General features: G+C 33.0%; 2 protein-coding genes across 2 annotated transcripts; one reads left to right on the plus strand and one right to left on the minus strand.

Moving 5' to 3' along the window:
* Positions 1-20,465: 20,465 nt before the first annotated feature.
* LOC139843007 (uncharacterized) lies at positions 20,466-21,233 on the minus strand. Its single transcript, XM_071833097.1, has 2 exons — positions 20,923-21,233; positions 20,466-20,766 (listed from the first exon to the last, which is right to left on the minus strand). The coding sequence occupies exons 1-2, from the start codon at positions 21,231-21,233 to the stop codon at positions 20,466-20,468; spliced, it is 612 nt and encodes a 203-aa protein (XP_071689198.1).
* A 717-nt stretch (positions 21,234-21,950) lies between these two features.
* On the plus strand, positions 21,951-23,057 carry LOC139843012 (uncharacterized). Its single transcript, XM_071833101.1, has 3 exons — positions 21,951-22,041; positions 22,171-22,452; positions 22,513-23,057. The coding sequence occupies exons 1-3, from the start codon at positions 21,951-21,953 to the stop codon at positions 23,055-23,057; spliced, it is 918 nt and encodes a 305-aa protein (XP_071689202.1).
* Positions 23,058-25,809: the final 2,752 nt, after the last annotated feature.

Raw genomic sequence — 25,809 nt, forward strand, 5'->3', positions numbered from 1 at the left:
CTCAACGACTCGAATGCAACGTCTTTTGAAATATGCCATGAATGACTCCAAGTAATATCTTTAAAGTGAGCCAATGCACAGCGGAAGATTTCGTTCATACCTAAGAATAAACATGCTTTAAAGTGTCAACCAAAAGGTTGGTGAGTTCATTAGTTTAACATAAATAATCATTTCATAATTTTAATAGACCATAAGATTTCATATTTCCATTTCTCATAAACATACGTCCCATGCATAGAGACAAAAATATCATTCATATGGATTGAACACCTGGTAACCGACATTCACAATATGCATATAAGAATATCCATATCATTCTGGGATCCTCCTTCGGACATGATATAAATTTCGAAGTACTAAAGCATCCGGTACTTTGGATGGGGCTTGTTGGGCCCGATAGATCTATCTTTAGAGTTCGCGTCAATTAGGGTGTCTGTTCCCTAATTCTTAGATTACCAGACTTAATAACAAGGGGCATATTCGATTTCGATCATTCAACCATATAATGTAGTTTCGATTACTTGTGTCTATTTCGTAAAACAGTTATAAAAATTGCGCATGTATTCTCAGCCCAAAAATACAAAGGGTAAAAAGGCAAATGAAACTCACACATATAATTATTGCAAAACAGTTACTAAAGCATTTGCATGTATTCTCAGCCCAAAAATGTAAAGAGTAAAAAGGGCAAATGAAACTCACACATATAATTATTGTAAAACAGTTACTAAAGCATTTGCATGTATTCTCAGCCCAAAAATGTAAAGAGTAAAAAGGGCAAATGAAACTCACACATATAAATATTGCAAAAAAACAGTTATTTAAACATTGCATGTATTCTCAGCCCAAAAATGTAATGAGTAAAAAGGGAACAAATGAAACTCACCTATTGTATTTTGTAGTAAAAATACATATGACGATATTGAACAAATGTAGGGTTGACCTCGGATTCACGAACCTATAACAATTGTATATCTATTAATACATATAATGTAATTCACAAACTTTCATTTATTAATATGTATAATTTATATATATATAGTTATATAGAATTTATACTAAATTTCATTTTAAAACGTATGCTTATATTATATCTTAATTTACATTTTATATATCGATTTTGTGTATATATATTTATAATGATTAGTATTTATACAACTAGTGATATTAATATATCTTTGTATATATATATGTGATTAGTATTGTATTTATGAAATATCATTAGTTTGTTATGTGAATTATTAATACAATCCGAGAATAAGTAATAAGTATATATAATGTACAAAAGATTTATTTGTTAAAATGATAATTTAGATAATAATGATTTACTACTAATAATTATAACTTTATTAGTAATAATAATACTAATAGCAAAAATAAAAAAAAATGATAATTTTTAATGTTACTAATAATATTATTTATGAAAATAATAATAACTTGTATTATTGTCATGATAGTAATAATATAATAACAATCATCACCATAATAATAATAATAATAATACTTAAAAGGATCAAATTTATATTAAAAATGATAATTTTAGTAATACCACTTATGGTAACAATATTAATAATAATAATAATAATAATAATAATAATAATAACATTATTAATAATAATTTATGATAATAATAGTAATAAAAATATAAGAGTGTATACCCTTGGAGAGATTTCTAAAAAAAAACTGTCCCAATGGAGAGTCGAACCCGTGACCTCTCGAACGCACACCAAGCACTTAACCACTCATCCATTCTGTTTTTCCTTATATTCCTCACAACCCAATTATATTTAAATCGTTTATCCTTTCTGTTTATTCCTTTCCTTCTTCATCTTCATGAACAATCAACCAAAGAAATTAACAACAAAACAATCAAACACTGAATAAATTAAGTTCATCATTGGAGATGACTTGTGAAGGATACAATTGATCGATTAAACAAAAAATAAATATATATAAAAAAAGAAAAGAACTGCACAGGTTTGCTGCTGTCGCAGCCTTTTTTAAAAAAAAAAATTCATGTTTTCAATATTTGGTGCGTTTTTAGACGATTGTTATAACATGGACTTGGTATCAAATGATTCGTAAAAGCTTTATCAATCATCAATTTAACTAAAAACATCAAATTGCACTCGAATTTAGTTGATGAACAAATGTTGACTTTTTGTTTTTGAAATCTTTGACTTTAAAATTCAGAATCAATTGGAAGAATTGGACCTTGAGAATTTGCAGAAAGATTTAGTAAAAGAATCCTAACACTTCTACATTAAAGGATTTTGAAGTTTGATACGAATTTAAACAATTTCAAATTATGTTCAAGAACAGAGATATTTGAAAAAAAATAAAAATAAACTTTGATTCTATGTTTTCTTATGAACTGCTACATATTCTTTGTAATGTGTTTGGAGTGAATTAATAATGGATACCAGCTGGGTTGTACTAACAAAATGGAATTCGATATCTCTAATGGTGCAGACAAGAAGTACGATATAAGAAATATAAAAAAAAAGATGATGTCGATGCATAACAGATTTGGATACATCTGTTTGTAATCTGATTCTTTTTACACGATTATTAGCAAAGAGACAAATTTATATACAGTTTGATATGGATTGAAAACAGATTACATGCCTTTTTCTTTTTATATGATTTATGTATTTTATAAATGATAAATACATTATTAATAAAATTAATACTAATTAATGGTAATTACATTAATTATTAATAACAAGATATTTAAAATAATAAATCTAAAAGAATATCTTGATAATCGTATGATGTTATTAATAATAACTAAAAATGATAATTTTTAATAAGTTTTGTAATAGTCATTAATAAGAATGATAATAATAATAATAATATTATTAATGATACGATAATGAGTTGTATTACTTTATAAGAATATTTATAAAAAATCATGATTTTAATGTTATTGGTAATTATATAAAAGTAATAATCAAAATTTTACTACTTATTATAATATAATAGTGGTATTATCAATGATAACTCTAATAATATCATATTATTTATAATTCTTAATAATAATAATATTAACCATAATCATAGGATTATTACATAATAATATCAATTATAATAACTGATAATATTTAAATTATAATTATAATATATATACATAAAACTAATATTAATACTGATATTAGTATTGTATTAATAATGAAAGTTCTTATGACAACTTTATTCTTAACTTGTATTATATATTATTAATTATGTAATATTTTATATTTAATAATTATATATAATATGATAACCTTTATTTATTATTTATAAATTATATATATATATTACAATATACATATAATAATAATTATTCATAGAGATCATATATAATTATATATAGATTCATTTTAAATTTACACTTAATTATTTTGTATCCTATATTACATATTTAATTCTATTGTTTATTTTATATTTACAATTTATTATATATACTTACATTTATATATATACATATTTATTTACAACAATTGTCCGTGAATCGTCGAGGACAGTCAAAGGTTAAATGCATTCATGAAAAATAGTTCAAACGTTTTGAGACTTGGTTTAATACACTTTGCTTATCGTATCGAAATCATTTAAGAATTAGGTTTAAATTTGGTCAGAAATTTCCGGGTCACTACAGTACCTACCCGTTAAAGAAATTTCGTCCCGAAATTTGATCGAGGTCGTCATGGCTAACTATAAAAATGTTTTCATGATGAATATGAGTTGATAATTAGAGTTTTACCAACATGGAGTAATATAGATATAATAAATCAATTATTCGAAGCGTATGAGTGAAGCTATCACAAAAGAGTGAGAATGAATAAATGTGGATTCTTCATATCTTTTGACGTAGATAGGATTGATTTCTAGAGTTCAAGGGATTTGGAGAAAATCTTCGTAATAAGATTTGATTCTTCGGTAATCAAGGAAATTAGGTTCCGTTTTAAATGCGATCATCTGTTTTGATTGCACTGCCGGATATTTTACTATAAATTCACCCCCGTCATTTCCTTACAACCCACACCTTCTATTCTTTCTCCTCAATTCATACTTTAAAGCATTCATTAATATGCTCCATCCCATCCTGATCCTTGATATCCTCTTAACTTTCATATCTGTCATTCTTCTCTTTTATCTACCATCGGAGGATTTTATTTACTTCTACTATTATCTTGGGGTTATAGTGTTTTTAATTTTCCCGTGTCTTTACGTTGCAATACGTATTGATATACACGGTTTGTAAATTATGTGTTGTTGTCAAGATTTATATCTTTCCTTATTTTTCGAAGTCTATGCTTCTGTTTCCTATAACCATTGTCATCCACAGTTAATGCTCTCTCTTATTTGCTGTGGTTTATACTCCAATTTCTATATCGGAGTTTCATTCTTTCGTTTCCTCTTCTTGCGATTAAGCACCGCTTGTAATGGTCCAGAATTCGCAGATATGAAATTCAGAATGAACATAGTTAATGTTCTAAGAAGGAAATCGAAATGGCACGATCTTGATTTGGTAAATTACCAGAATATCCGAAAAGATAGAACTATCAAGAAGATATGTCCTTAATACGTTTAGAGATTTAGTAGAATGCAAGAGTCGTGTAAATGGCACATGATGATGGTACTGAGAATCATCACGTTCCATTAGAAACTTAGCATGAATTACTGTAATATAATCACGTTGATCAAGTGTCATTATATTATACTAACTCATGCATCAATTTCCAACACTACTTCAAAAACATTCATAGTTTAAACTCGAAAGTTTACAGAATATAGAAACTAACAGTTTCTTATATGATGTAACACTGATAGCGTGAAGAGATTAATGATTTCAGATAAGAATAGTTATTAAAATATATTCAGAAATATCGAAGATATTTATGACGATATTTTGGAACTTCTAAGATCGAAGGTTGATGGAGAAAATCCTTTCGCAAGGATTTAGAATAAATAAGGAGTAAGATATTCGCTGACGAGTTCATCAGAAATAGAATCATCAGGATTTATTAAAGGCAGGTCTAGTCTTTATGATTTGTCCACAGACCCCTTCATGGTTTGCTCAATCCATTTTCTAGTTTCAAACTTTTTCTGAGCTTTGCCAACATACTATTCTTTATCATCAAACTTCCGATGATTAAGTTCGTTTCCGGTTGTCTACAGTTTCTGCTGCTTCATTCAGCTTTTTCAATATTCAAAGTATTGTTTCGCAGATTGGGTTTTTTTTTTTCAGGGTTTCAGAATGGAAGATCATAATTCTAAGAGATAAATGTCATATGTATACATATAACTGTTGACGTAGAAACGTTGCGAGATTCAAAATACTGATTGCTGATTCCCAGTAATTGGTATGGCAATTTTTGTTATAAGATGTCGATGAGTATATGATAGGGTTTCGATGATTCAAATGATTTTTTTTTTTTTTGGAAAATCAAAGATTAACGAAGTTGTTGGTAAGTTTACTGCTAATATGGTGAGATATAAACAGTTCTTCGGTAACGATGACGAAAAGACAACGTATATATTAAGGTTATAATAAAATTGTTTCGAACGAAAAGTCGTTTGACTTGCTGGAGCTGTGATAAAATTGGCTAATTTGGAAAGAGATTGCAAAGTTATTTTGGGTAATAATGATGCTAAAGGATCTAGCACAGATACATATGAAACTTAGGTTCCGAGAGTTTTCCAGGTGCATAACTATATACATAATTCTTTCCTTCCGTAGATGGAGTGCGGTTGATTCATCCTATCGATTGACGGGTTTTCAAGAATCATGAAAGGTTTGAACGTAGATTATAATCGTCAAGATACAAATGGGGTTTAAGATGAAATCAAGTGGCAAACTTGAAGAATTGATTAGTTTCATATGTTATAATTAATATTTTAATTCATTTTAATTGTCCACAGTCGATAGTCCACAGTCGATAGTCCACAGTTATCAGTCCAATAATTCATATATAGTTTAATATATAATATTCGAATTAATTAATACATATCGTGACCCGTGTACATGTCTCAGACTCGATCACAACTCAAAGTATATATATTATTATAGAATCAACCTCAACCCTGTATAGAGAACTCGATCATTACTACATATAGAGTGTCTATGGTGATTCTAAATAATATATATAGATGCGTCGATATGATATGTCAAAACCTTGTATACGTGTCCCGATATTTAAAGTGCGTAAAATAAATAAAGAAATTAAATGATGATAAATAAAATGCGTAAAGTAAATAACAGAAATTAAATAACGATAAATAAAATTGCGAGAATTAAAATTGCGATAAAATAAATTGCGATAATTAAATTGCGATAAATAAAATGTAATATGAAATTAACAGTTAGCTAGGAACAGTTAGCTAGGATTTTGTTAGCGTGGTTTCTTAACAAAATTTCATATTGTCAATTAGTCTGTTTCTAATCAATTTTTTTTAATGTGTCCATTATTTCTTCATTATGCCACTTGTTGGATTCTGATAAATCAAAATCCAAATATGAAATTGGATGAATATGGTTATTCTGTGGTGAACGGATTTGAATATCGGTGGATGTAAGTAGGATAGTAAACGACTGTTGAATCAGCTTCGAAGAATGTACAGTGTAATTTATTAATGTGAAATCTGAATATTCCTCGGGTATTACCTACCCGTTAAAATATTTTCACAATTAAAACTTTGTACGAAAGAATTTTTAATTACAATCTTTATGAAAACATATATACATATATATTTTCTTTAGATGTAATCATGGATTTATTGAGTTAATATGATATTAAACTCATTTGATTTACCGTTAGAACTAGAATACATAATCTCTAAAACATTTAGAGATTACTTAATCGCCATGAAGAACGAAGATAATCGATGTAGAACAATACGTAGAATGATGATTAGGCTTGAGGTATAGATTGCGAGGTTGTGACATGTGATGATGATGTTGTTGTTGTTGGTACTAGCTATGTTGCTGGTGCTGCTGATGATGGTACTGTTGCTGTCGGTGTTACAAGTGTTGTTGGTGCTGAGGTTGATGATGATGTTGGTGGTACTGTTGGTGCCGGTGATGTTGTTGAAGCTGGTACATTTTGCACCATGTTTTCCAAATTGATTACTCGAGCGCGAAGTTCGTTGACTTCTTCTATTATTCCAGGATGATTGTCGGTCGGAATGAGCGAATGAATAAGATTCAGAATTTTGGATATCATATAGTCGTTGCGTGGTATCCAGGAAATGAGAGTGAAGATAATGTTTCGAATGGGTTCGCCGGTGAGTGTTTCAGGTTCACCGCCAAGAGGGAAATTTGGTTGATGGAAAGCATCGCCTTCTTCTCGTTTCCATTGATTAAGTCGACTACAAACTCATCAGATGAATTGGGGATAGATGATTGGTTGATTCATTCTGGTGACACTGCTTTCAAAGCTTAGGTGAAACTCCATATCGGAAGAACTGTCGGAATCTGAGGAATTCGAACTGGTTGAGGGATTCATTTCGTACGATCAGATAAAGGATTTTCGATAAGAAATAGATTATAGGATGTAGATTAGTACCCTGCAATACATAGTTTACATATGTATATATAATACTAAAATCCCATAAGTTACGGAGGAATCTACGGAATCTGTCAGGCAAAGGTAACAATAACAAATACGCTAAGATATGAACTTATTTTTACACTGTCTATGCAATAGAGGCAGTAAGACGTGTCTAGACTAAGAGTGATAAGCAAGTGATTCCCTAAGAATGATAAGCAGGTAATTTTCGACACAAAATGATAAGCAAAACTTTTGACATGCAGACACGGTCGAAGTCCAGACTCACTAAAGCATCCTAACGACTATCACTTAGACACACTAATGCAAGACCTGGTTCGCTAAGACCACCGCTCTGATACCAACTGTAGATACCCGTCTTAATCCATCCGGACGAAGTCCATATCGATTATAAACGATTCACAACAGTTGATTACATCGCGAGGTACTTGACCTCTGTATGATATATTTTACAAACATTGCATTCGTTTTTGAAAAGACAATATTTCATTACAACGAAAGTTGACGGCATGCATACCATTTCAAAATATATCTAACTATAATTGATTTAATAATAATCTTGATGAACTCAACGACTCGAATGCAACGTCTTTTGAAATATGCCATGAATGACTCCAAGTAATATCTTTAAAGTGAGCCAATGCACAGCGGAAGATTTCTTTCATACCTGAGAATAAACATGCTTTAAAGTGTCAACCAAAAGGTTGGTGAGTTCATTAGTTTAACATAAATAATCATTTCATAATTTTAATAGACCACAAGATTTCATATTTCCATTTCTCATAAACATACGTCCCATGCATAGAGACAAAAATATCATTCATATGGATTGAACACCTGGTAACCGACATTCACAATATGCATATAAGAATATCCCCATCATTCCGGGATCCTCCTTCGGACATGATATAAATTTCGAAGTACTAAAGCATCCGGTACTTTGGATGGGGCTTGTTGGGCCCGATAGATCTATCTTTAGAGTTCGCGTCAATTAGGGTGTCTGTTCCCTAATTCTTAGATTACCAGACTTAATAACAAGGGGCATATTCGATTTCGATCATTCAACCATATAATGTAGTTTCGATTACTTGTGTCTATTTCGTAAAACAGTTATAAAAATTGCGCATGTATTCTCAGCCCAAAAATACAAAGGGTAAAAAGGCAAATGAAACTCACACATATAATTATTGCAAAACAGTTACTAAAGCATTTGCATGTATTCTCAGCCCAAAAATGTAAAGAGTAAAAATGGCAAATGAAACTCACACATATAATTATTGTAAAACAGTTACTAAAGCATTTGCATGTATTCTCAGTCCAAAAATGTAAAGAGTAAAAAGGGCAAATGAAACTCACACATATAAATATTGCAAAAAAACAGTTATTTAAACATTGCATGTATTCTCAGCCCAAAAATGTAATGAGTAAAAAGGGAACAAATGAAACTCACCTATTGTATTTTGTAGTAAAAATACATATGACGATATTGAACAAATGTAGGGTTGACCTCGGATTCACGAACCTATAACAATTGTATATCTATTAATACATATAATGTAATTCACAAACTTTCATTTATTAATATGTATAATTTATATATATATATAGTTATATAGAATTTATACTAAATTTCATTTTAAAACGTATGCTTATATTATATCTTAATTTACATTTTATATATCGATTTTGTGTATATATATATTTATAATGATTAGTATTTATACAACTAGTGATATTAATATATCTTTGTATATATATATGTGATTAGTATTGTATTTATGAAATATCATTAGTTTGTTATGTGAATTATTAATACAATCCGAGAATAAGTAATAAGTATATATAATGTACAAAAGATTTATTTGTTAAAATGATAATTTAGATAATAATGATTTACTACTAATAATTATAACTTTATTAGTAATAATAATACTAATAGCAAAAATAAAAAAAAATGATAATTTTTAATGTTACTAATAATATTATTTATGAAAATAATAATAACTTGTATTATTGTCATGATAGTAATAATATAATAACAATCATCACCATAATAATAATAATAATAAAACTTAAAAGGATCAAATTTATATTAAAAATGATAATTTTAGTAATACCACTTATGGTAACAATATTAATAATAATAATAATAATAATAATAATAATAATAATAATAATAATAATAATAATAACAATAATAACATTAATAATAATAATTTATGATAATAATAGTAATAAAAATATAAGAGTGTATACCCTTGGAGAGATTTCTAAAAAAAAACTGTCCCAATGGAGAGTCGAACCCGTGACCTCTCGAACGCACACCAAGCACTTAACCACTCATCCATTCTGTTTTTCCTTATATTCTTCACAACCCAATTATATTTAAATCGTTTATCCTTTCTGTTTATTCCTTTCCTTCTTCATCTTCATGAACAATCAACCAAAGAAATTAACAACAAAACAATCAAACACTGAATAAATCAAGTTCATCATTGGAGACGACTTGTGAAGGATACAGTTGATCGATTAAACAAAAAAATATATATATATATAAAAAGAAAAGAACTGCACAGGTTTGCTGCTGTCGCAGCCTTTTTAAAAAAAAAATTCATGTTTTCAATATTTGGTGCGTTTTTAGACGATTGTTATAACATTGACTTGGTATCAAATGATTCGTAAAAGCTTTATCAATCGTCAATTTAACTAAAAACATCAAATTGCACTCGAATTTAGTTGATGAACAAATGTTGACTTTTTGTTTTTGAAATCTTTGACTTTAAAATTTAGAATCAATTGGAAGAATTGGACCTTGAGAATTTGCAGAAACATTTAGTAAAAGAATCCTAACACTTCTACATTAAAGGATTTTGAAGTTTGATACGAATTCAAACAATTTCAAATTATGTTCAAGAATAGAGATATTTGAAAAAAAATAAAAATAAACTTTGATTATGTGTTTTCTTATGAACTGCTACCTATTCTTTGTAATGTGTTTGGAGTGAATTAATAATGGATACCAGCTGGGTTATACTAACAAAATGGAATTCGATATCTCTAATGGTGCAGACAAGAAGTACGATATAAGAAATATAAAAAAAAAAAGATGATGTCGATGCATAACAGATTTGGATACATCTGTTTGTAATCTGATTCTTTTTACACGATTATTAACAAAGAGACAAATTTATATACAGTTTGATATGGATTGGAAACAGATTACATGCCTTTTTCTTTTTATATGATTTATGTATTTTATAAATGATAAATACATTATTAATAAAATTAATACTAATTAATGATAATTACATTAATTATTAATAACAAGATATTTAAAATAATAAATCTAAAAGAATATCTTGATAATCGTATGATGTTATTAATAATAACTAAAAATGATAATTTTTAATAAGTTTTGTAATAGTCATTAATAAGAATGATAATAATAATAATATTATTAATGATACGATAATGAGTTGTATTACTTTCTAAGAATATTTATAAAAAATCATGATTTTAATGTTATTGGTAATTATATAAAAGTAATAATCAAAATTTTACTACTTATTATAATATAATAGTGGTATTATCAATGATAACTCTAATAATATCATATTATTTATAATTCTTAATAATAATAATATTAACCATAATCATAGGATTATTACATAATAATATCAATTATAATAACTGATAATATTTAAATTACAATTATAATATATATACATAAAACTAATATTAATACTGATATTAGTATTGTATTAATAATGAAAGTTCTTATGACAACTTTATTCTTAACTTTTATTATATATTATTAATTATGTAATATTTTATATTTAATAATTATATATAATATGATAACCTTTATTTATTATTTATAAATTATATATATATATATATATATATATATATATATATATATATATATATATTACAATATACATATAATAATAGTTATTCATAGAGATCATATATAATTATATATAGATTCATTTTAAATTTACACTTAATTATTTTGTATCCTATATTACATATTTAATTCTATTGTTTATTTTATATTTACAATTTATTATATATACTTACATTTATATATATACATATTTATTTACAACAATTGTCCGTGAATCGTCGAGGACAGTCAAAGGTTAAATGCATTCATGAAAAATAGTTCAAACATTTTGAGACTTGGTTTAATACACTTTGCTTATCGTATCGAAATCATTTAAGAATTTGGTTTAAATTTGGTCGGAAATTTCCGGGTCACTACATTTTCGCACTATTGAATGCCCTCCCGAGAAGAGGAGGACAAGACTCGCTACTAACTTGTTGCGGGGTAGGGTGAAGGTTTAGTTGGATGGTAAAATTTATATTGTGGGTGGTGAATCGTTTAGTTGGACGATTTTAAGAAGGAATTTTTCGTGGATTTCCGGACGCAAGCCGATTTGTCAGATTTACGTGATGAGTTGCGAAATTTGCAACAAGGATCTATGGACTTGAATACTTTTAAGACGACCTATATGGCGAAGGCTCGTTTTTGCCCGGAGTATATTGGGAATGATTGTGTGTTGATGGGAGACTTCTATCAAACTTTGAATGATGACTTGCGGAGCAGAATTAGCCTTTGGTCAAGTGAAGTCGTTCGCGGAGTTATTCGCCGTGGCTAGAGGTTTTGAACCACCTTCATCGACGGTTAGCGAACCTTCAAGTAAGAGAAGGGTTGATTCGTATGGTGCTCCAAATAAGAGAACTATAGGCGCAAGTGTGAGCACGGGTAGTATACGGGCGAGTATATCGGATTCCAATGCTACTAGGTGTTACAATTGTGGCGTGAGAGGTCACGAGTTTTGGGAATGTTCGGTGCCAAAGGGGGATGGCACGGTGTGCTTCAATTGCCAAAGAGAAGGACACCGAAAGTCGGAGTGTCCCGAGTTGTTTGAAGACCGGGTTAAGAGGTTAGAGCGGGACTATTTGATGTTTAGTGATGAAGCGCGTCGATGATGCTGCTTCAGTTTGTAAATGAGGGGTGACATTCCTAATGGGAACACCCTCGATGACGGTTGTATTGATGGACGAAGGGCATAAGACTTGGTACAACCAAGCATTCCTTAGTGATTGAGAAAATGATCCTACCAAGCCATGAGAACGGGCTTTGGTGTTAGGTTGTGAGTGCGTTTTCGCTTTTGTAGTAAAGATGGTGAACCATGAGGTTCATCGGCTGAATGGAACCCTAGAGATCAAGTTATTTGACCTCGATGTATGATGGTGATGGAGTCTACGTAATGCGATGTCAGGTGCCTTCTCATACCTGCGGGCGTGATGTGCGACTTCGATGGTTGTGGTTACATTGTTCTTAGCGTACCTTACTGAAACCCTTATGTACATGAATGACTAAGTGGAAATTTTACGAGCTATAGCAATCGGACGACTATAAGAGGGATGCTTGTGTTCGTGTTAATGAATGATTGGTATGAAGTGGTGAAGGCCGATCCGAAATCTTTGGTATGCTAAGTGTAAAAGTAAGGTTTGATGACGTACGCACCATGAGATGCAAGGCGGTAGGCATTCATTGTTGGAGCAATAGTCACTCTTTTCTAGGAGGGTGAGCATGTGTGTATCGTCGGCCGGATGATTTTGTAGTGGTGATGGGTAGAAAGAATTTGATAGTTGGAAAACTCTACCTTGCAGGTAGCAGTAATTTCGTTCTAAAAAGATGAGTGTCATGTTGACATTGTGTCATCGCTTAAGTGGCGCAAACGGGTGACGGTAGGCGTTAGTTTCTATTATTATTGAATTGAATTCTTGAGAATTCGGGGAGACGGACCGACGCCAAGTATGGTCGTGTACATCGGTAAATGGTGAAATCGCTTGACTTTGTAATCTTGGCGATTTGATTGAGGAACGGAGTTCTAAGTGGGGGAGTTTGTACTACCACACGAGGAAGTTGGTAATGTTATATCAAGGAAATTGTGTCAACTTCATTAAGGATTTGTATTCCTACCGAGGTAGCGTAATGGAACTTTGAGAAAGAGTACGATGCCTCATTGTCGTACATTTTGGGTAGTAGTTACACAATAGCTATTTTGTGTATTACGAGGTAATTACGTGTATGTGTTTATTTGGGTTTATCTCTCAGTTGACCACGTTTGACTTGTGTTAGGTGATGAGAGATATCCGAAAGGATTAGCTCTTCGTTAGCCACCCTTGGTTGTGATTGATGGTAGGCGGTTTCCAGAAAGAACCGTTACTTGTATGTTTATGATTTTAATTGCCTGTATGAATTGTGCACATAGCCGTTTTGTGCACATGGTTGTGAGTAATAGCCGATTTTTACTCACATGTTGGTAATAGTGATGCGATAGCCGTGTTTCGCTCACATATTGTTGGTAGTGTTACAATAGCCGTTTTTGCACACTACGGATATATCAAGATAGTCATTTTTCGTGTACTTGAGGGTGTGACAATAGCCGTTTTTGTACACCTTGAGTTTTGTGTGAAATAACCTTCATGTTGTTAGCATTGAGAACTATTGATTGTTTTATACGCCGGTGGTTCGGTCATAAGGACCATGTTACGTGATCAGCGATGCAATAGCCGTGCTTTGCTCACATAATTGCGGTAGTTGCGTATTAGCCGTGTTTGCGGCTACGGGGAAAGATAGGTGGTAAGTGTTATCCGCAAGGATTCACTTTTTGTCGGTCTTCATCGTTGGGTTGTTGACATTATTTTGGGACGTGGTTACTATTAGCATTGTACGTGGTGAGAGTACACTAAGGAAATTGCTAACTCGGTACGAGATTGGGAGTGCTAGCTTGTAAATGTCGTGTGGTTGAAGCACGAGTTCGTTCCGAATTGGGAACAAAGTGAGACTCAGTACTCGGATTTGGTAGGATTGGTAAATCACGAATGGCGATTTAAGTTGAAAGGGGTGATTCATCGGAAGGGTCGCCTAAGTGCGGTGTAAGATCTTCGGGTTACGGGAAATTTCGTAGACTTTGAGTTCGGAAGTACGTCGAAGGACCATAGGGTGTAGGTCTGGATTGGTTAAGTGACGAAGATCACAAGGACGTGATCGAGTTTAAGTGGGAGAGAGTTGTAACACCCCGTTTTTCTGTTACACGTTATTCTGGATGTTGTTTGAGTTACAAGGTATGTAACGTAATTTTTTAACCCCGAATAAAGTTTGAGTTGGTGTTTCAAAGCCTTACCATTGGAAATAATATCTTATTACATTTCCAACGATATTTGATTCATCGAAAATGGAGTTACGGTGGAAAAATTATGGCCAAAACAAGTTGCTAATCATGATTTTTGCTCGGCTACAGTATCTGTAGGTTGGAGCGGCGCTACGATTGCCCCTGATGCGTTTTTCAGCTTTTTTAAAGGGTTTAAATGAGGGGTATTATAGTCCTTTCGCATATGTACGGTTTGGGGACCTCAAAACTGATCCAAAACCTTATCCTAACTCATTTTCACATCCATTCAACACTCTCATCTTCAAACCCTAGAGAGAGATTAAGTTCTAGTGAGAGAGAGCTCCATTTGGAGAAGAAGGAGGTTGATTCGGGTCAAGTCTCAAGTGTTAAAGTTGTTCTACTCGTCAACGGCATCATTTTGGTGGTATTGGTAAGTCTCAACTCCGAGTTTCATCTTTATGAATTTGATATTCAAGTTAGGGTTTTAAGCTTGTTAGTTGTAAAACCCATTTAAATGATGAAGTGGGTTTGTGGTGACTAGTTATTGTTGTTGTTGGTGGGTTTTGGGCTGGTTGATGATTTAGCCATGATTAGGGCTTTAATTTGAGTGTAATCACTATGATTAGTGATTATGTTATTGAAAGAACCCAAATGGGTATTGTTGGAAACTTGATTTAGAATTGGGTCAAAATAAGAGTTGTAAATTGATTTTGGTGAAGGCAAGTGTTTAAAACGTGTGGTTTAGTTAAGTTGGCGTTGTTGGAACCATTTTCACTAATGTTAGTGGTTATAGAAGCGTTGGAAACATTTTGGGTGTTTTGGTTGACTAATTTTGAAATGGGTCAAAATTAGGGTTTATGTGTCATTTTGGGCAAGATAAGTGTTTAACACTTATGGTTGGGTTTGATTGGCGTTATTGGAACCATTATCACTCTAGTTAGTGATTATTGGCGAGTTTGGGCATGTGTTGTACTTGGAAGTACAATCGGGTCGATATTGCACTAGGTGTCAATATGGGTTGGTTTGTAATCCACCCAAATTGTGTTGTTTATTATTATGATAATGGATTAGGTACGTTTCATTGGAGGGGCAACGGATATGGCTTGCTTTCATCAAGACTTCAAGGTGAGTGGAATAGTTATACATGTATGTATATAATTTATTTGCTTGTGCGCGATGTGCACAATAGTAAGGTTTTGTTGCAGATCGATGTGACGATAGCCGTTTGGATACCTTTGGGAATAGTGTCACAATAGCCGGATTTTTGTGCGATAACATGCGACTTGAGGTTTGTGTAACCCGATATATATATATATATATATATATATATATATATATATATATATATATATATATATATATATATATATATATATATATATATATATATATATATATGTATATACACATATTATTATTTGTTAATTGTGCACATAGCCGTTTTGTGCACATGGTGTGAGTAATAACCGCTATTAAGTGATGCCATAGCCGTTTTGGAACACTTTGGGGGAATACCATAGCCGTTTTGGGATACCTCGGGGTTAGCATACCATAGCCGTTTTTTGGCGCTAACCGAATAGCCGGTTCTTACTCATACGATGATCAAGTGATGCCATAGCCGTTTTGAAACACTAGTGGGTGATGCTATAGCTGTTTTTAGAACACCTCGAGGGTTAGCATACCATAGCCGTTTTTGGGACCTAACGGATGTTATGAACACCGATGACTTTTTCGCGAGGTCATTCCCTTGCGATTATTGGTTAACCATGGTTTTCACGTGTTGATGTTTAGCATTTCATTATTATTATGATTATTATGCTAATGGTGTTGCTAGTTGTACGATTTTGATGATTCTAGCTCGTGCGAATTGTTATACAAGGTAATTGTGGGACGATAGATGTTACTAGCATTTATGTTTGATATACGAGATTATTGTGGTAAGATTGTTTGATGCAAGTTTCCTATACTTTGACTTGTGGGTTTAACTTGTGGTTTGGGTAAGGGAGTGCAAGTAGGTAAATTATATATGTATGTGTATAATTATTGCACTCATTAAGCGTTAGCTTACCCTCTCGTTGTTTACTTTTTTTATAGATTCGAGCGGAGGTGGAGGCTCGGGTAAGCATGAGAACTAGTGACTTGCGTAGGTTGCTTTAGAAGACGTGCTTTTGGATTGATTAGGATTGAGTAGCGTATCCCCAATCGCCATGCTCGGATTATGTTTTGTATTAAACTAAAATGGATCGAAATGGTCACTTTGTCGTAATTCGGGTCGATGTGGGCCTGGTGTTATAAAACTCGATTTTTTTGTGGGAAATTCTTAGTTTTACTTATATTGACGTGTTATGATAATTTATTTCATTTAAAAGTGTTGAGAAACGTGTTTTACGAACGAGCATAAAAAGGAAGTGGACATGCCACTTTGGAGCGGCGCTCCATATGTCTGAAACTGGACTTTTTATAAAATAAAAAAAAATTTAAGTGTTTTCGGTTGGATAACGGGTTGGGTCGTTACAATTTTTAAAAAATGTAATCGTTTTATGTTATTAATAAAAGTGTTGTTTAAAAAAAATTATGAAATTCTGATAATAATAATAATAATAGTAATAATAATAATAATAATAATAATAATAATAATAATAATAATAATAATAAGTTATAAAAAAAATGAAAAAGAAATTAAAAATGTGGGACCAATTAACTTATCACACAATCATCACGTCATAACACTACAAACTTCATCACGTCATATAACCATCACCTTTGCCACATCAGTATTGTACCTCACAAAACACTCATCACCTCATCACCATTAAGAATGGTGTTATGTTAAAGTTAAAAATTACAGTTTTCAGTAAATAAATAATAATACCGTTAAATATCGTTGGGAATATAATACTACCAAAAGACAGTAATAACGGTTAGAGTTTGTTAAGTTTGTTACTCATTGGAGCAATCCGGTGTTTCCACGTGTCTAATTTGAAAATTAAGCACGCGCTCGCTCACTTGGTTTCAGTATATTACTAATATCCAATTTCATAAACAAAATCATACACACTATCCAAATCTTCAAACACATTCTCTGGTGATCGTCAATACTAAGTTGCAGAAGAATTTCAACATGCGTTGAAGTTACGATTCAAGTATTGAATTTATTTCTTTTTATCAAATTGCAATCAAGAACGTTCTTCAAATATTTGAACTTTTTTATCTTTTGCTAATAGGTATTATTATGTGTTTGCGGTAATCGTTAATTGTTCACAGAATTATCTTAAGTCATGAAATAGAGACATTGTTTATTTATAACTTTAATTCTTTAAATTGTGCGTTTAAATTCTTGATGACAAGTACGTTCTTGAATCGAACTTTTTGTATCTTTTTGCATATAGGTATGATTATGTGTTTGCAATAATCGTTGATTTGTTACAAAATTATTTTAACTTATGAAATAGAGACACTATCAATATTTCATAGCTTTAAATTGTGCATTTTAATGCTTACAAATCAATTTATTTTTTAATTCTATCACAGAATTGATTTCTTGATGATAAATTGTTTTACTTTTTAACACTCAAAATTATTGATAAAATGATTTAATTATTAATCTTTAACGTCTCATTTTTCTTGATTTGAGTCAGTAATCAATTCAATATAGCATTTACGTCCCAAAATCAGGTCAATCCTTTACGTCTGTAAATCAGTAAGTTCAGGCTTATACTAACGAGTTCATCAATTGTTTATTTTATTACAGAATCCAAGTGATGAACATGAATGATAACGTTGATAATGCGTTCTTACCTTTAGAGGAGGTGTTTTATGAGCAGTCGTTTCAACAACCGGCAGAACCCGTTGAACCGGCTGAACCGACTGAACCGGTTGAACCGGCTGAACCGGCTGGACCGGTTGGGCATGCTGAACCAGCTGGACAGCTGGCTCAACTGGCTCACACTCTCTATGAGGATGCACTGGCTCAAGCTTAGCTTTATCAGGTAAAAACGTTTTACTATAGTTGTGTATAAACTTTAAAGTTTTAGCCTTTTTATTTTAAATTGTAAACCATTTCATCTAAACCATCTATATTTGACCCCCAATGACCCATGGTTGAATGACCCGAAATCAGTTTTGTAACGTGCTAATTTGTGGTTTTTACGTAAGTTAAAACTTTTAATTTTTTTCATTAAACTGATGTTGAATTTGACTTTTTAATAGCCGTGGATCATGCCAACGCAACATGATGTTAGCTATGGCTCAGCATATAATCTTGGCCTAGCTCATCAGCAGGTAAACATGTTTTACCGAAGTTGTGTATATTCATTAAAGTTTTAGGCTTTTTACTTTAAAATTGTAAACCATTTCATCTAAACCATGTATATTTGATCCCCTATGACCCATGGTTGAATGACCCGATATCAGATTTGTAACCTGCTAATTTGTGGTGTTTACTTAAGTTAAAAATTTTAATTTTTTTTCTTTAAACTGATGTTGAATTTGACTTTTTAACAGCCGCGGATCATGCCAGCACAACATGATGTTAGCTATGTGTCACAGACTTATCTCGATAAGCTCACCGTGCGGCACTTAGTCTCTACTAAGTCAGCCTAGCTCGGACCTTCTAATGATTCAAGTGACTAAAAGAGAACAAAATAGTGAACAAGTAGGAACTTAAAGAAAATGCTTATATTGATTATGAAAGCTTCACAAGAGAGAATACTTGAGTTTTGAGGTGTGGTGTGCCAAATGAGGCCACCCCTATTTATACTACTCTTACATCAAAATGGATGGCTAAGATGAAACTAAATCAATGGCTATGATCTAAGTACTAGAAGTCTCAAGTATATACATGTGTCTAGATATTTCCATGGACATTCCATGGAAGAAGCAATGGGAAAGATCTAGAGAGCTTCCATAAGTTTCTTGGGCCTTCCTTGATTTGGGTATATTGGGTCACATCCGGAAGTCTCAACACCGGTTCTTCCATGACCGCTCCTTTCAACTCTTCGAATGCTGCTTGACATTTCTCATCCCACAACCAAGCTTTGTTCTTCTTTAACAATTCTGTCAATGGAGCCGCTTTCGCCGAGTATCCCTTGATAAAACGACGATAGTAGTTTACTAAACCAAGGAAAGATCGTAAATCAGTCACCTTCGTTGGTGCCTCCCACTCTTGAATTACCTTGACCTTAGCCCCGTCCATGAGTAACTTCCCATTTTTAATTCGATGTCCAAGAAAATCCACCTCCTCTAATCCGAATGAACATTTCTCTAGCTTCACATACAACTCGTTGTTCCTTAGTACTTGGAATACTTGTTTCAAGTGCCTCACATGATCTTCCATGGTGTCGCTATACACGACTATGTCATCCAAGTACACCACGACGAACTTGTCGAGGAAGTGGTGAAATAATTTGTTCATCAAAGTACAAAATGTGGCAGGGGCATTGGTTAAGCCAAAGGGCATGACTAGGAATTCATAAGCGCCATACCTCGTCACACAAGTAGTCTTAGCCTCATCTCCTTCGGCAATTCGAACTTGATAGTATCCCGACCTCAAGTCCAACTTGCTGAAGTATCTCGCTTTCCCAAGTTGATAGAACAAATCAGCAATAAGTGGAATTGGGTATTTGTTCTTGATAGTTACCTTGTTTAGTTCTCGGTAGTCTATACACATTCGCAAGGACCCGTCCTTCTTTCTTTGAAATAGCACCGGCGCACCATAAGGGGATTTTTAGGGACGGATATATCCCGCATCCAATAACTCCTTGAGTTGTCTCCACAACTCCTCCAACTTGGGTGGAGGCATTCGGTAAGGGGCTTTGGAAGGTGGTTTTGATCCCGGCTCCAACTCGATCGCATGGTTTATCTCCCTCCTAGGTGGTAACTTCCTTGGTAACTCCTTAGGCATGAAATCCTTGAACTCATCAAGGACTTTCTCAATCTCCTTGGGTACCTCTAGTTTTCCCTTTTCTTCGGCCGTCTCTTGCCTTGCTACCGCTAAATAGCAAGTCTCATTCTTGTTGTATCCCTTCCTGAATTGCATGGCCAAAAGTGACTTGGATGCACTCTTGCTTCCATGTTCGGTTGACACCATACAAGTTTTTCCACCATCCAAGATACACAGTGAGTTAGCGAACAACATAGGGAAACCGCGTACCTTATCTAGGTATTCCATCCCAAGTACTAACTTGAAGTCGTCTATAGGCACGACCGATAGATCAATCGTTCCTTCCCTTTCTCCGATCTTCACTTGCACATCTTTAGCCACCCCACTAATCGGTTTACCATTCACGTTCACCGTCTTCATCATTCCGCCCTCCTTTATCTCTTTAATCTCCAATCTCTTAGCTTCCTCGGTGGAGACAAAGTTATGAGTAGCTCCCGTATCTACCAAAGCTCGTACCCGGTTTTCTCGAACATAAACTTCCACGAATTGGAGTCCTTTAGCCATTACCTGGGGTACCTCCGTCTTGGCCTTGATAGCGTTGAGTATTTGCATCGATTACATGCACTGCACACATAGGGATGGCAATGGGCGAAAAAAACCCGTGACCCACGGGTACCCGTGCCCGTGATGGGTGGGTAAAAGAAAAAGTAAATGACCGGTGGGTACGGGTCGGGTAAAAATTTTTACCCATTGACGGGTCACGGGCGGGCATGGATATATCATATCCGTCACGGGTAAAACCCGAACCGTAAACCCGTGACACCCGTTTGATCTACCCGCGGGTTACCTATGAACCCGAATATTATTTAATTATAAATTGATAATACTTATTACTTCGTTTATATTTTCAGTACAAGTGATAGTTATTACTAGTAATTATTAATATGCAAATCTTCAAGATTTAGACGTGAATTAGTGCAGCGTGATGGAGAGTTTTTGGTCCAATCACGCCCTCCATCACCCCTCTATGGGGCGCGATGGTGGTTGAAGGTGGCCGGCGCGATGGCTCCATCACATGCAGGTGATGGGCCGAATTGCGAATGGGTGAATGTCACGTGTCTGGAGCCGTTGAACTAGCCGTTTGATTTTTTTTTTCTTTTTTTTTTCTATAAATACCCCAACTCTTATACCATTATTCACACACATTTCATTCAATATTATTAAAATTCCTATTCTATACTTCAAAAAAATAAAATGGTACGTGGGTTGTTCCAAATGTTTAATATTTGAGATTCCGACGATGAAGAGGATTTGAATTTTTTACGAGAAATGGCCGAAGAATTGGATGCTGAAGAAGCTGCCAACGAAGACCGAGTTCGAAAGCGTCGAGTTTACCTACGTAGAGATCGTGAAGAAGCAGGTAAAAATTTACACAAACATTATTTTTTAGAGCATCCAACTTATCTTGATCGTTGGTTTAGAAGACGTTTTAGAATGAGTAGAGATTTATTTTTACGCATCCAAAATGACATACTTAGTTATGATGTAGAACCTTTACCTAGTCATTTCGAGTATTTTAAACAAAAAAGAGATGCGCTTGGTAGACTACGTTTTACTACTGAGCAAAAGATTACATCTGCGTTGCGTCAATTGGCGTATGGTACAGCAGCAGACATGTTTGATGAATATTTACAAATGTCTGAAGCCACATCAATAATATGTCCAAATATGTTTTATAAGTGTGTTCTGGAACTTTATGTTGACGAATATTTGAGGAAACCAACTAGTAGTGATATAACTCGCTTATATAGCGCTCATGAAGAAAAGCACGGTTTCAAGGGAATGCTTGGAAGCATTGACTGCATGCATTGGAAGTGAAAAAATTGTTCAGTTGCTTGGAAAGGGCAATATACGAGTGGTCATCAAAAACACCCAACCATTGTTCTTGAAGCCGTTGCTTCATATGATACGTGGATTTGGCATGCATTCTTCGGTGCTGCGGGTGCAAACAACGATGTGAATGTTTTGAATCAATCTTCATTATTCGATGACATCAAAAATGGAAATGCACCATTTGCTCCATTTACTGTTAATGGTCATGATTACTTGAATGGTTATTATTTAGCCGATGGGATTTACCCAGATTGGGCAACATTGATCAAGGCGTATTCGACACCAACCGATGAGCCACGTGCAAAATTCAAACAATTTCAAGAAAGTGCACGCAAAGATGTGGAGAGAACATTCGGTATTCTTCAAGGTAGATTCCATATTCTACAAATGGTTGGACGACCACATAGTGTGAACAAGTTAAGACGAATAGTAATAATATCAGGTTTTGTTCAAGCATTTAATCAAACAGTTCATATGCATGAAAAAGAAGCACCTCTACCAAGCAAATGTACATCAACTACTACTTTTCTTTGTCTTTTTTAGATGCCATTTAAGTTTAAAATATTGATAATATACACAATATAAAGATAATTTTACACAGGGAAGACAAAATTTTGTAGCAAACTTTTGTAACAAGCATTTACAAACGCATACAACAATGAGTAACAATTCATGGAAAAATTAACAAACAACAAATGAAAACTACAATTAGATTAAAACGGTACCTACACAACACAATCGATAGCAACGAACCTGGAAACACGAAGAAAATAATCAAAACAACAAACATTCAACTAAAATCAAACAGTCGAAGAACAAATATTAGATAATTTAAATATGTCCGTGAAGCTACAAAATCGACAAACAAAGCAGAACCTGAAAAAACAAAAGAAATCAAAAAAGAGTAACAATCAATTGGGGAAAAAACTCACCATTATAGATGAAAAAAGCAGAATACAATGGTGACGGACATGACGAAAGGTTGAGCGGCGGCGGAACATTTCCTGCTGGCGTAGCGACGATGAAACAATTTTGGGGGATGGTGTTTCGTTACAGTTGAATTTGAAAGCTTAAGATTTCTTCAATTTTGGTCGGGGTTGGTTCATTTTGGTTAGCAGCCATTGTTAGAGGAAAGCACAGTTACAAAACACCCCGTCTCGAATCGTTGCGATGCCATTGCGACAGTTTAGTGACTAGTTCGTCCCGTCTCGAAGAAAACCGTTTAATATGACAGTTAACGGTCAAAATTCGGGTCAAAGTTTAAAAAAATAAGGTCAAAGTCTCTTAAAATTCGGAAAAACCAGAAAGTCGGTAAAATCGGTCCAATTTGTCGTATTTGAGTTTGAATTTTCTGTATTATATTAACGGTGATAGAGATTATGGGTACAAATTAGTCAATTAAAGTTGTTGGCTTTAACAGATATACACATATATACATTTATATACTTATATATTTAAAAGTCAACTTTGGTCAACGTCCGTCTCGACACCTGTCCAAACCCCGTCTCGAACGTCTCGACCCTTTCAGGACTCGACTATCTCGGCCTAGTCTCACGTCTTTTGCAACCTTCGAGGAAAGAAACAAAGAGTGAATGGTGGTAGTTTTTAAGTGGTTGGTAAGAGTACTTGTGGTAGTAAGTAGAGTAGTGGTGCTGTGTGTGCAAGTGAGAAAGCTAGGAGTACAAATGAATGAAGCATGTTTGAAAACTATTCATAACCCCTTTATTTTTTTAAATAAAGGGTTTTAGTTTTTAAGTGGTTGGTAAGAGTATAAGGGTCTTGAATTGTGGTAGTAAGTAGAGTAGTGGTGCTGTGTGTGCAAGTGGGGAAGCTAGGAGTATAAATGAATGAAGCATGTTTGAGAACTATTCATAAGATAAAGGGGGAATGGTATAAAACTAAGGGTATTGGTTGTCATTAGTTTAATCACGTAGTAGTGTATGTTAAGAGATGTTTTTAATAATATCTCAATTAAGAGTTTCTTATAATGTATAGTATTAATATTAATATTAATATTAATTAATATTAATTAATTAAATTAATATTAATTAATTAATATTAATATTAATAATTAAATATTATATTAATACTCGCGAGTTCGCGGAATTATGTAAGAAACGCTTTAATTATAGAGTAATACATTTACGGATTTATATATATCTTTTATTTTTTATATAGGATAAAATTATGCGGTTGGTCCCTAATGTTCGATGCAAATTGCACAGATGGACCTAAGGTTTGTTTTGACCTGGATGCTCTAATGTTTTGGTTTGTTAAGTGCTAGGTATTTTTACGTAACTGACGTTAGACTAGCTCCGTTAAATAACTTCATGTGCAGCGCACGTCGCGGTATTTTGTCTATTCATATGCTTGCTTATTACTCAAATATATAAAAAGTCATTGATATATTCACTAAAGTTTTTACTACATCCACCATAATTGTGGATTAACAGGGTGTATGGTAGAACATGTTAATCAATATTTTATTGTGGATGAAGTAAAAATAGTGGTGGATATATTATTACACAAATAAAAAACATAATATTGTAAAATGTTTGTAGTACATGCTTTACTACTTGTACAAATCATCATCCGCATTCACGCTCACACTCACCCTAATCAAAAATCAGATCCACCGCCACTTTCTGTTTTTTACATTCTCGAGTTTTTATATGGTTAGAAAGGAAAGGAGTTGAATGGATGAAATATTATTCAATGATTTTGAGTTTTTTTTTTTTTATAAAGGAAAAGTGTGGGAAGAAAGGATTTGGAGAGATATCTCATAAGCTTTTCACACTAATCACTATCAGCCCATATTTGAGATGATAACAAAGGAAAACTAATTTTATATTGTGGAACTGACCATTTTACCCATTTAACTTGTTACAGTAATTTTTTACGCTTCTTCTTTCAGCTATAACAAAAATAATGATCTTCATTCACAAATCACAATAGAAGTCTTAGTCCCCGTTTGGCTAACGGAATTCAATAGGATTCCGACAGAATTGGAATTGAATTTAGACACGCATCATGTCTAAATTCAATTTCAATTCCGCTCGAATCTCATTGCATTCCGTGAGCCAAACGGGGTCTTATACTCTTATCTCCTCATTAACTGTTGGATTTTCCTTTCATGTTGCTTCTATATAATTATGTCTGCTATGCTAAAATGTATGGCTAAAGTCGTTGGTCCCATTTCCTCTATTAAAAGACCTATTTTACGTGTCAAAATTTCCTAATCGAAACGATGAATTTCGGTTCGTTTCACTTTGTTTCGATTCGCTACAATCATAGA

The sequence above is a fragment of the Rutidosis leptorrhynchoides genome, chromosome 1 (genome assembly GCF_046630445.1).
Source record: "Rutidosis leptorrhynchoides isolate AG116_Rl617_1_P2 chromosome 1, CSIRO_AGI_Rlap_v1, whole genome shotgun sequence".
NCBI lineage: Eukaryota > Viridiplantae > Streptophyta > Magnoliopsida > Asterales > Asteraceae > Rutidosis > Rutidosis leptorrhynchoides.

What these genes read in the sequence shown, in the direction of transcription:
- LOC139843007 (XM_071833097.1), bottom strand. Translation starts at nt 21,233, where the DNA reads ATGCAAATACTCAACGCTATCAAGGCCAAGACGGAGGTACCCCAGGTA. An exon ending in GTGCCTATAGACGACTTCAA is followed by an intron (nt 20,767 to 20,922) that starts GTTAGTACTTGG and finishes CATGCAATTCAG; the next exon opens with GAAGGGATACAACAAGAATG.
- LOC139843012 (XM_071833101.1), top strand. Translation starts at nt 21,951, where the DNA reads ATGGCCGAAGAATTGGATGCTGAAGAAGCTGCCAACGAAGACCGAGTT. An exon ending in TAGAGATCGTGAAGAAGCAG is followed by an intron (nt 22,042 to 22,170) that starts GTAAAAATTTAC and finishes GTTATGATGTAG; the next exon opens with AACCTTTACCTAGTCATTTC. An exon ending in CGCTCATGAAGAAAAGCACG is followed by an intron (nt 22,453 to 22,512) that starts GTTTCAAGGGAA and finishes AAAATTGTTCAG; the next exon opens with TTGCTTGGAAAGGGCAATAT.